This window comes from Aphelocoma coerulescens, chromosome 7 (genome assembly GCF_041296385.1).
Source record: "Aphelocoma coerulescens isolate FSJ_1873_10779 chromosome 7, UR_Acoe_1.0, whole genome shotgun sequence".
Taxonomy (NCBI): Eukaryota; Metazoa; Chordata; class Aves; order Passeriformes; family Corvidae; genus Aphelocoma; species Aphelocoma coerulescens.
This window is the reverse complement of record NC_091021.1, coordinates 944,238-956,337: the sequence shown is the minus strand read 5'-3', so window position 1 is coordinate 956,337 and position 12,100 is coordinate 944,238. Positions and strand designations below refer to the sequence as shown.

Below are 12,100 nucleotides of genomic sequence, written 5' to 3'. Positions count from 1 at the left end.
CTCCCCATGCTCTGTTATTCCTGTCACTGGCTCGTGCAGCTCGCAGCTCCAGTTTCTAAAAGCTGCTCTCATCATGGTTCACCCAGAACTCCCCAGAACACACGGGTTCCTCCTGAGATTTCCCATATAAGCCTTCCTCTCTACCTCTAGAAATCTCAAATTCCTTGAAGACTGACTCAAATGTCAGTGCCAGACTAATAGTTTTTGATGGGTCTCTCCGAGTGCCAAGTTTTGAAGCAGAAGATTGCATGAAAAGCTCAGGTTTCTGGTTGGTTTTTTTTCTCCCTTTTTTTTTTTTTTGGTGGGAAAACCAGAGCACATAACCCTAAAGACAAGCAGCCTTCCCCAAATGCACTCAGATGGAAAAGAGAGGAAGCTTTTTCGAGCTAACATCATCACCTAATCGACCAGTTCTGCTCGGCATTAAAAGATACTTCTCCACGAATTTCACAGGAGCAGCCATACTGTGCTTGGCCAGGAATTCCACACTCTCCCAGCACAGGAATCTGCTGATAATTTCCCTGGCATATTCCTTCAGCCTCTACCAACAATTTAGGGATTTCTGGAGCTGTGGCCACTTCATGCTGTGGTTGCAACTATTGATCATGGAGAGTTGAGGTCGGTTTCCCAGGGCATATCAACAGGACAAGGGAAAACGCCCTCAAGTTATGGCAGGGGAGGTTCAGGTTGCATAGGAGGAAAAGCTTCTTCACTGAAGGAGTGGCCAAGCATTGGAACAGGCTGCCAAGGGAAGTGGTGGAGTCACCATCCATGGAAGTGTTCCGAAAACAGGGAAACATGGCACTTTGTGACATGGCTTAGTGGACGTGGGGTGTTCAGTCAAAGGTTGGACTGGATAATCTCGGAGGGCTTTTCCAACCTTTACGATTCCCTGACTCTTTGAAATGCCAGGTCTTCTTTCCACATGGATAACCCCAGGCAACAAAGGAGGCATGCACAAGGGTGGAGAAAGATCAGGCATTTGCAGGTACTCCCATGCCCAAAACCTTAGTAAAAGAATGTACTTGGGTTCTTGTTGAATAAAGTCAGGAGAACAGTGCCTGCCACACCTCCAGATCCTTTGGTGCTTGTCCCCAAGGCTCTGGTTGCCCCCTCATGGCTGTGACACTTGTCTGTCAGAGAGCACTGGCTCCACTTTGATCCAGCAGTGACCTGCCAGCTGGAAAAAGGAGAAAACACTGAAAAATACAGTGGGATCATCATCCCTGAGCATCCCATGATGTGCATCACCCCAAACTTCCCAGGCAGGGCATGGTGGAGTGGGGTCCAGCTCCAGAGTGGTGTCCTCACCAACTATATGCAATAAATAGCCCATCCAAGTGGTTCCAAAATTGCTTTAAGACTGAATCTTTGCATTTTCCATAGGGTACAGTAGGCTTCTCACAGTCCTTCAGCTGCCCCCATCTGCTCCTTTCTTTGTCCAGATTTGGGATGAGATTTTCTCTTCCAGACTAGTTTGTCATCATGGCTGGCACCCGAGCCCGTTCCCAGCTTTCTGATTTTTGTCTCTTCGTTTTGAAAGGACTTCTCTGCAACACACAAAAAAATCCCGAAGCAACCCAACCCTCCCCTCTGTGCCCAGCACAGCATCACCATAACCCAGTGTGACAGCTCTCCATGAGAAACAGGCTTGGGGTGTGCTCCGTCCTGCCCCCGCGCCCACGGAGCCAACCACGGCATGGAATCGCATCCAAAGCGCTTCCAAGGTGGCTGGAAAAAGCCAGGAAGAGCCACCTTCCAGATGGAGAGCGGGCCTGAGGCCTCTCACGCAGGGAGGGAGCTTTTCCCAAGCCGTTGTTCCCGGTTTTTAGTGGGAACATGTGCTGGCTTCCCATAAAGCGGCAGCAGCTGCCAGTCAAGCAGCCATCACTCTGTAAAGCTGCCCGGGGGACTCTGCTTGCAAAGCCGGGGTCTCCAGGCAGGTTTATGAGGTGCCACCTGCGGGATTTACAATTCCCAGGGACGGCTGTGCAGGTGCAGCCAGCAGGGATGGGGGAGCTGGGGAATGGGTCCCAGCCCAGCCACAGCCTGGGCTTCAGGCTCTGCTCTCTGGGTGCACAGCGGGAGCCTCGGGCTCCAAAATCCCACAAAAGTGGCACATTAGTGAGAAAGATCACCAGATTTGTGGCAGGGCTGCAAGCTGGAGCTTGCACAGGTCTCTGTCTCATCCTTTTGGCTGTTCCCAGCTGTGTCTCCTCCTCATCGGCTCTCTCCTTAGGAAAAAAGCCCTGGAACAGGTGTGGGAGACAGTGGGTTGGGGGGTTTTCCCTGTAATTTTATTTTTCGTTAAGTAATGATGCCAAGACCCACAGATATTCAGGATTTCTTGTACCCAAAGAAAGGGCTCCAGGGACGGGTAACCCACCTCCATAAAAACTGTACAAGCACTTTGCAGAAAAAATATTTTCTACAGTGGTTTTGCAGAGGCAACCCAAACCTTCTGGGAGGGAGGTACCTAAAGCCACCACCCAGACATATCCAAATAAACCCACTAAGAACACCATCCAATGTCACAGGAATGACAAATTTTCTTCTCCCTAGAGGTATTTCTCATTGGATGTGGAGACAGGGTAATTCGTGGGAATTGTCTGCAATCCCAGCCCCATGTTCACCTTGCTGGGGGGATGTTTCAGATGGTTCAAGAATTACAGGATCATGGAAGGGTTTGGATTGGAAGGGATCTGAAAGCTCATCTCATTCCACTCCCCTGCCATGGGCAGGGACACCTTCCACTATCCCAGGTGGCTCCAAGCCTCATCCAGCCTGGCCCTGGGTACTGCCAGGGCTCCAGGGGCAGCCAGAGCTTCTGTGGGCAAGCAGCTTTGCCAAGGCCATTCTGCAAGGAACACCACTTCCCTCCAGGAGCTCCATGAGCACTTCCACGCCCCTTGAGATCAAAGCAGAGGCTGATGTGTCCCAGAAATGGCCATTCCCTCACAGGAGCAGTCACAGAGCAGTGACTTGGCTAAGGAATCACTTGGCAGCAGGAGCTCAGAGGTCATCCCCCAACTCATAAAAGGCTCTGGGAGAAGGGGGAAACCACCAGTGAGTGTTTTTATGAGAGAAAATACCTTCCCTCTCCTGGAGACTGGGTTTAATTTTCTGCAGCTCTGCAAACGCCCTGCAGAAAGGTTAAAGGGACTGTGTTCACTTTTAAACACCAAAGGCATTTAAAGCAGAGACTACCTTGACTAGTTTATACTAAATTGGAAATAAATCAACGTTATATTAACAACCACTCACCGGTGTCTTCCTCCTCGTTCTCTGACATTTGAGCTTTCTACCCCGCGAATAATAAAGGTCCTGTTACCTTCTTCACTTAAACCAACATCCTGCAAAGTTTCACCTCTCAATTCTTGGAGCATCCCAGAAATATCCATTAGCCCTTTGAAATCTTCTTGCCCTGGAAATCCTTGCTCTGCTTCTCATTATGCCCTCACATTCGCAATCGTTTCAGGTTAAAGAGCAGCCCATTCCACTGTTAAATGATAATACCTGCACTTTTCTTGCCCCCCAGCTCTTCTCAAACCACGTGCCCAGCGATTCAGGTGTCCCAGGCCTGGCACGTAGCTCCAGAGGAGCTTCAGGAGCTTGGTGTCCACCCTCTGGCTGGGATCTCCACCAGCCATTCCTGGAGATCCCTCTGCAGCTGCATTTTTGCCTTCACTCCCACGTGCTGAGGGAGCCACACCACCAGGACCTGCACCGTTCCACCTGGGTAAAGCGTTCCCCAGGATTTTTTGGCATCTTTCATCTGCTCTTCCCTGCTCATCTGGGCCCCAGTTCCCAGCTCTGAGGATGAGCTGCACAGTGTAACGTTGGATTAGCAGCTATGACATGATGGATTGTGCTTTGGAGTCATCCCACTTGAAAGTGAAGCATCTGGTCCCTTCTCCATCTGTTCTTTGTCGAGGCCAAGGGCTGACTCCCTTTATTAAGCAATTAAAGATGATGGAAACTTATTCGAGCTAAATTCCCAGCAAAAAAAAAATATATATATAAAGCAGAAAATATTAATAATAATTATCAGTTTTGTCATTGGGAAGGTTCCCCAAGCTGAGTCCAAAATCAGGCAAATGGGACAAGAAGGGGAGAGAAAAATCTACTTCCAAAATAAGCTCAGGTGACCCATTTATCTTCGAGATCCAGGTACAGGGTAGCAGCTCCCAGCTCCTAAGGCACAGGAAAGAGAAATACCTGCAGTGGAAATATTCCCTGAAAGCAGGTTTGTACCCAAAATTCCATGAAATCACAGAGTTTGCTGTGTGTGGACTTGTGTAGATGGCAGAGGAAGGGGGACAAGGCCGAGGAAGGCATTTCCAGCATGAATATTAAAATTCTTCAAGGCAGATGTGGATATCCAGACCTGGAAAATCCAAACCCAAGCAATGATGGCTCCGTTGCCTACCACAGACAGGGCAGGGTTTCTGACTCAGGAATTTTTTTTCATCAGACCCTGCTGATTAAAAATGACCAGCAGTCAAATGCTATTTCTGGATCCCTCTGGAGCTGAAGGGGTTTGGGAGACAACAACAGCTGAGCAGCCCTTGAAATTGTAGCAACACACCTTAAGCAACAGCATCCCTGCTCAGGGTGGTACCCCTGCTCCCCCAATGCCTTTGGGACATTCCTTCACCAACAACTTCCAGACAGGTGAAAAATTAGCCCAATTATCTGCACATTCCCTCCCTCTCTGGTGAGCAGAGCTGCAGAAACCCTGGCTGTGCAGCAGGTCTGGAGTTGTGGTGAGGGTTGCTCCTGTGAAGGATTGGAACCTCGTCTTCTCTCCGGAGACCTGACCTCTTTCACAGCCGGCTTTCCAAGGGGAAACCTTTTCTTGTTTTCTCTTTCTTCCCCTCCCCTTCTTCCTCCTGCTTTGTCCAGAGTCTCTCCAAGAGAGCCAAATTCCCCTTGAACATGCTAAAAGTAGGCTTGCTGGAACATCTGCTCGGCATCTGTGGAGCCAGACATATCCCCAGGCAACACTGTTAGCGGTGATGGATCTGGGAGGGAACGTGGAGCGCTGGAGAAGCATCTGCCCGGAGAGAGGAACCCAGCACATAAAACTCACCGAGTTATCTGCTGAGCCTCCTGGTCTGTGCCCCTTGTTCCCAGTGGACAATTGGCTCCTCCAGAGCACTTTCTGGGAGCAGAGCTGCTGTGCTCTTCCCAGTTTGGTGTTTCCGAGCGTCTTCTGCTTGTGCCAAATGAGCACCACCAAGTGCTCAGTTCCACAGCGACTGGGGAGCTGGAGAAGCATCTGGAAGAGAACCTGGAGTGAGTGGTTTCTTTTGGGAGCACTGCTTGGACAGGACGCTGGGAAATACAGCTGGGATGACGGCTGGACTTGATGAACTCAAAGGTCTTTTCCAGCCTTAATGACTTCAAAGAAACCATTGCAGAATGAGCTCCGCATTGATCACTCCGAGTTCCAGCCTCAGCTCTGCCACCTCTGACTGTGGCCATTCGTGCATCCATCCCCTCCTTCCCTGTTCTTTGTTGGGATTCAGCTGGAGCAGAAGCTGTCAGTCACTGTGAACTTTCACTACACCAAAATTCTGTTCTTTGGCACACTGGCGTCAGAACGAATTATTTACTTTGTACAAGACCAGCACAAAATGCACGCCCTGAGCTGACCAGAGGAAGCGAGACAAACTCTAATTATTTAACAGCTATTTGTCCCTTATTGTCGAACCTTAACGATTCTGCGATTGTCACACTCTGCATTTTCCTTTCTCACGCAGATTTACAGTCAATGGATTTCCTGTTTAATTTGCACAACAAGGAGAACAAAGGCAGTCCTAATGCTTCCTAAACTGTCACCTTCTCACAGCTACTCTGCAAAAACCTCTCCTGCAGCCTGTTTTCTGCTGCCTTAAGCTTCCTGGGACAGGTAGAACTGCCACAAGGGAGAATGCCAGGTTGCTAAGAAGAGACCTTAATAGCCTGTGCCTTATCCTAAAGTCAATCCCTCTGCACCCTAAGACGCTCTCAGATGGAGAACCAGAGAATCCTTTGGGATCCATGGAAAACGCAGGTCGTTTTCTGCTCTCTGGCTCTTTACCTGAAGCTGTTGAGCTTTGTCCCATCGGGAATCCCTGCCTGTGGCTCACAAACTTCACAGATGTCTCTTGAAACTTCACCACACAGCAGCAGGACGGGAGTCTGTGCACAAAGTCAAGCACGTGATGAAGTGCCTTTATAAAAGTTCTTTATGACAAGTTTCAGGAAAAGCATTTAGGCTTGCTCTAACTTTAAACATGATTCCTTTCCATTCACTCAAGTCCTTAAAAATACGACTTAAACTATTTCTGAATTAATTTAGACGTTGGCTGAAGCATTGTGGAAAGAGAAGAGAATGAAGCACACACTTACGTTATGTACCTGCCCTAAAGCTCTGGTGGTGCTTGACACCTTCCACCCCATCCCTGTGCTGCTGGATACCTGCTGCTCTCCCAGTTTCCAGCTCTTCCACCAGCTGCACCACCCCGGGACTGCACCCAGTGTGGTTTTACAGCTGCTGTTGTTTCCTGGTGTGGGACAGAGCACGGAATGTCCACAGAGCAAACGTGTGACTCAGGTGTAAATGGGAAACGCAGCAAGCAAAGGAGGTGCTGTTGGCTCACTTAATGAGGTACCACTGTGTCCCAGTTTTCCACAGCAGTGCATCCCACACCTTCCCTCTCCAGAGGAGCAGAAGATGCCACTGGCTCGTGCTGTCAAATACAGAACCATGTGTTTGTGACAGCGATATAATAGGATTTTGTTTGCGCGGCCGCAGGAGACTGTGGGGCTATTAACACTTCACCAAAAAGATAAAGGACTATTTTGTTCCTTCCTCCAACCACTCCTCACCAAACAAAATCCCTCTGTGAACCTCCTCTATACAGCAAGGGGAGAGACTGGACTTGTGGAAGGGCTCAATAACTGCTTCAATGGATTTTCCAGGAGAAAGTCAATAGGAATCTCATTCTGTCTTGGATTCATTCATAATGTTTTGTAGTGGACAGCTAATAAAAAGGGAGGCACGTGTACTAATTAGTTTTGAGAGGAGAAGAGGAGCCATGAAGTATTTCCTGCTGAGAAGACACAAAGTATTTAAATCCCGACTCCCACCTGGATTTGCAACCGTGGAAAATTTTCCCATAATCTTCCTCAAGGACACAACCAGAACTCCCTGCCCACGTTTGAAATTAGAATCCCATATTCTTGATATTAACCTGAAGTTGTGAGAATTCCTCGAGCTTGGTGGGCCAGGGCATGGAGGAACTTTGCTACAACTTCGAGCGGGGGGACCCCACTCCGGAATTTCTCCTCTGGGAGCCGGCAGATCCCGATATCCAGCTGGAGAACTTCCTCCTGGAGTGCCTGGCAGAGCCCTCCTGGCCGGGGCCAGGGGGTGCTGAGCTGGGCAAGTCCCCTGTCCCAAGAGGGTCCCCCGGGAGGCCCCGGCAGCGCCGCGCCGCCAACCTCCGCGAGCGCAGGAGGATGCTCAGCATCAACTCGGCCTTCGACGAGCTCCGCTGCCACGTGCCCACCTTCCCCTACGAGAAGCGCCTGTCCAAGATCGACACTCTCCGCTTGGCCATCGCCTACATCGCCCTCCTCGGGGACATCCTCGTGTCCGGCTGTGACCCCAAAGCCTACGTGGAGCAGTGCCTGAGGGGCGGCCTCCAGAGCCCCCAGCGGGCGGCCTGGAATACGAGCGGTGAGCGAGGGATGGGCGGTGTGCTGGGGGAGCGGAGTGACGCCTGGGCATGCACGGGGCAAGTTTCCTTTGGGCAGCCACGTGTCTCATCCAAATAGCTCTGGAACAGCACAGAAATTACCTTCAAAAAGGGGAAATCCAAAATAAAGTGGCAGCAGAAAATCATAATTCACCCTCTTCTCTTAACTTTCTTTTGAGGAGGAGCTTTGTCTTTAAAAAATTGAACAAATAACGCTCCCCTTACCCACCCCCCCCAAAGCAACTTGCAAAGGGAATGGTTCCTTTTAGGAAGATGAAAGGTTTTTATTCTCAGAATATAGTTTTTTGCTTAATTCTGTGCAAAATTGTTCTTTTCTGATGGAGCCTGTAGAGATTTTCCACGTTTTCTTCAGAAGTTTTCCTTAGCTGGTGCTCAGCTGAGAAAAACACCTGGTTTTGGACACAAACAGCATGTAATTTCTTAAAATACAGATGTTCCAGTAACCCAGAGATTCTCAGAGGTTATGGTTCAACACATGAACCAGAACACACAAGGCAGAGCATTCAAATTTCAAGCTATTTTCAAAATATGGGGAAGTAAATGCCTATTTGCAATTTATAATCTTATATAATTATATCTATTTTAAAGTGAAGGGCTGTTATTCTGTTTTCTATTCAGTTTGTACTTAATCCCTGACTTAGGTGGGATGAATTTCGGCCTTTCTTCCTCCAGAATAGATTTTTCATCGAGCCACTGTGTGGTGAAGATGGGAAATGGCCCAAAATGCCCAACACAGGGCCTCAACCTCAGAAAGCAACAGGTTTTGGGCGACTTAGAGCAGGGAGGAGCAGGGTGTGTGTGTGTCGGGGGGGGTTCAGCAGTTCGTGGTACTTTGGATTTTAAGTTAATTAATCCCCTTTCCAACTCTGCTCCTTTGCTGTATAATTTCCTTTGGATCTTGGAAAGGGGACTTCAAAACGAGCCTTCAAAAGGTGCAGCACAAGTAAGGGAAAAGTCAGTTAATAAAAATATTCCTCTTTCATATTACGGGGAAGTGCCAAAGAGACAGAGTCTGCAGGGGAAAAGCAATCAGTTTACTTGAAAGGGAAAGTTAATTGAGTTTTTTATTGAGATTTTTCTCCTTTCCTATTAATTTCCACTATCTGGATGACTGGGAAAATGACTCCTGATATACCACTGCTCATAACTCCCTTGACTACGGAAAAACATTATGTTTTAGGGGCCAGATTCCCCCCATTTTTAACTTCTTTCAAACAACACAAGTGGTTCTCATTGGGATCACCCCCTTTTGCCAGGCTTCCAGGCCTGAAGAACTCCACTTGGAAAGATCCAAGTGAGTGAGGCTCCCCTTCTGGAGAGGCTGGATAGCTGACTTGTTGGGGGTTGATTGAAATGTTTAAATGACCGTGTTTTCCTCTCTCCCTCGTGCAGATCTAACAGCCCGCTTGTCCTGGGTGAAGTGGGATTAAGGAAAGGCCTTTGAAGGCAGCGAAACCTGAGGCCTGGAGTGCTGGGCACCAGCTGCTGCATTCCCAGCCCTGCAAGGGAGAACATGGCACGAGCGACCTCGCTCATTGTCCCAGAGAGCTTCCTCTCCCCATCTCCAGCACCCAGCCCCTTTCTCTGTTGATTCATCGCTCTTCAGGGCCTTCAGCTTCTCTTCCTCCCAGTTTCTCACTGCTGATAGAGCTGCCCATGCTTGGAAAAAACAAAGCATTAAAAAACAACCACAGCCCCAACATTTTTTCTTCCACTGGATGAGGATTATGTCCAAATCCCACGTCCAGCACGTGAGAAACGAGATCATGAGAAAAAACCTAAGCAACACCGGTGGGAATCCACTGCTTGGCTTAAGAAGTCCAGGGTGGTGATTGCAAAAGTCACCAGTGACCCAGGGCACAGAGACCATGAAATTCCAGGAGGTGAGACATGGCTCTGTAGATACCCAAAATTTCTCAAGTCTTTACAGAATCCCAGAAAGGCTTGGGTGGGAAGGGACCTTAAATCTAATCCAGTCCCACCCCCTGCCACGGGCAGGGACACCTCCCACTGTCCCAGGCTGCTCCAAGCCCCAGTGTCCAGCCTGGCCTTGGACACTGCCAGGGATCCAGGGGCAGCCACAGCTGCTCTGGGCACCCTGTGCCAGGGCCTGCCCACCCTCAATCTGAAACCATTCTGCCTTAATGTTCTTTATGGTGGCCTTTTGTAGCAGGAAGGATGTTTGGGCTGAAGAAAAGAAAATGTATTTATTATTTATCATTCTCATCAGTTCATCTCACTGCTCCCATCTCTGAGGAGCCAAAACACGTCAGGGACAGAGCTTTTGCTCTGGTTGATTGTTGTGGGGAAAGTGAAGGTGAAGAGGGGTCTTGGAGGGGGAAACTGTGAAGAACCTTTCTAACTTGTCAATTTTTCTGTCGAAACAAAAAGGGGAATTTCATATTGAATTCAACAGTGTGTTTCAGTCAATTTAGAATAAAACATTCAGTCTCAAATTTTGACTCTTGGATGAATTTTTACAGGAAACAGCAGCTGAAAAGGTGAAAATATTAAAAAAAAAAAAAAAAACACCTGAAAATGCATTCTTCTACTTTTACCTGCTTTTCTACTCTGGAAATGTTGATCCTCCATGTCATCAAAGTGCCACATATTAGCACAAAAGGGTGCACAGGGATGCCTTGGGGCTTGGTCCAGGATGCCCAAGTGCATCCTAAAAGACATGGAACCATCCAGCCCCTCAGCCCCAAGCTCTGCAGCACCCCTGGAGCAGCTGTCACATCATCACCCTCCTGGTGAGATGAGGGCTCAGTGGGACCAGAGCCAGGGCTGACAGCTCCACACCCATCTCAGTGGTCCAAATAGTGCCCAAATAATCCCAGTAGGGCTTTCCATGGGTTTTCGTCAGGATCTTTATTTCTCCAAGGTCCCGCTGACGGCAACAGGGATTTGGGATTCATCCCTCCAAGCTGCTCCCAGCCAGAGCCCTCAGGTCACCCCCCACAATCATCAGGGTACAGAAAATGCCTCTCCAGGGTTGTCATGGCTGGTGGGGGAATCACCTCCACCCAGGGCTATAAAGTCCTTCACCCCAAGCCAATTTTGGGCATCCAGAATCCCTCTCTCCATAAACCCCTCATTTCAAAGATTTGAATGTCTGCCTTGCTTTCCTCTACCCTGCAGCAGAGCTTTGTGCTGGACACGGGACAATAATGCCACGTCCCCAAACAAGCATTTGCTGCAGGCACCTGGTCACAAGCAGAAATCTCTTTGTTTGCCTTTTGCTCCCGCCTAGAAATCCTGGATAATGGCTTTGGGAGCAAGCTGGGTGTGTGCAGGAGCAGCAGGAAAGCACATCCATAGGAAGGTGATTTGGGGGCATCTCCCAGCTTCAGGCATTTTGCTGGTTTTGGATGGACAACAAACCTGGAGATGCCACTGGTATCAAAAGCATTGCAATGACAGAGCAGGAAGAGTTGTCCTGGGACAGAGCTTTTCCTCCAGCTGAGGGAGGAAGATAAAGCTGAAGGGAGGAAGGTAAAGCTGAAGGGAGGAAGGTAAAGCTGAAGGGAGGAAGGTAAAGCTGAAGGGAGGAAGGTAAAGCTGAAGTCCTCCCGAGATGCAAACACCCAGCGCTGGTACTCCATGCTCAAACAGCAACGCCAGGACAGGCAGAAATGTCCTCTGAGCTTCCCGCAGCCCAGTTCCACCAGCAGCACCATTCCTATGGGATTTGCCAGCTGGGCTAGGGTCTGCAGGCTGGCAAGCTCTGCCTGCTGTGGGGTCACTGCCACCTGTCCCTGCTGCTCCCAAGGAATCGTCACACAAGGCAGGACTTTGAGAGACTCAAGGCTGGAATTTGATGGTGACTCTGAGCTAGGAAAAACTGCAGCAGGATATGTAAGGACTGGGGCTTGGGTTGGAGACAAAGCCAGGAATAAAATGTTCCTTTTGGGAGCTGAAACCCCTATCTTGAGCTCTTGAATCAATGAGTAGGAGTCGATGCATTTATTGCCACCACTAGAATTGATGAAGCTGTTTCTCCTGATTGACACCGGTGTCGTTCCACCACCTTCAGCCTGATTTCTGCTGATTGTTGCTGCCTGCAGGGGACAGTCCACCTCTGCCTGCCCTCCCCAGGCTACATGGAGTCTGCCAGGCCCTTCCAGATGATACTCCAGCCAAAGCTGCTAAAGCAAAGGATGCTTTGTGGGTGGTGTGTTGTTAAATCCTTTGGAGGCAACTGGCTGCTGAAATGGTGAAGGTGTCACAGAGTCAGGTCAGCCTCTGATGGTCCCATTAACCTCATGCAAATAAAAGCAAATCAAGAGTGCAATCACTGTCTGGCTGAGGGAAGCCAAGCTGGTGCTGTG

The 12,100-nt window shown here is 49.3% G+C and overlaps 1 protein-coding gene across 1 annotated transcript; it reads left to right on the top strand.

Moving 5' to 3' along the window:
• Positions 1-7,281: 7,281 nt before the first annotated feature.
• On the top strand, positions 7,282-9,199 carry LOC138112927 (helix-loop-helix protein 13-like). Its single transcript, XM_069020555.1, has 2 exons — positions 7,282-7,729; positions 9,162-9,199. Exons 1-2 carry the CDS (start codon positions 7,282-7,284, stop codon positions 9,197-9,199), a joined length of 486 nt encoding a protein of 161 aa, XP_068876656.1.
• Positions 9,200-12,100: the final 2,901 nt, after the last annotated feature.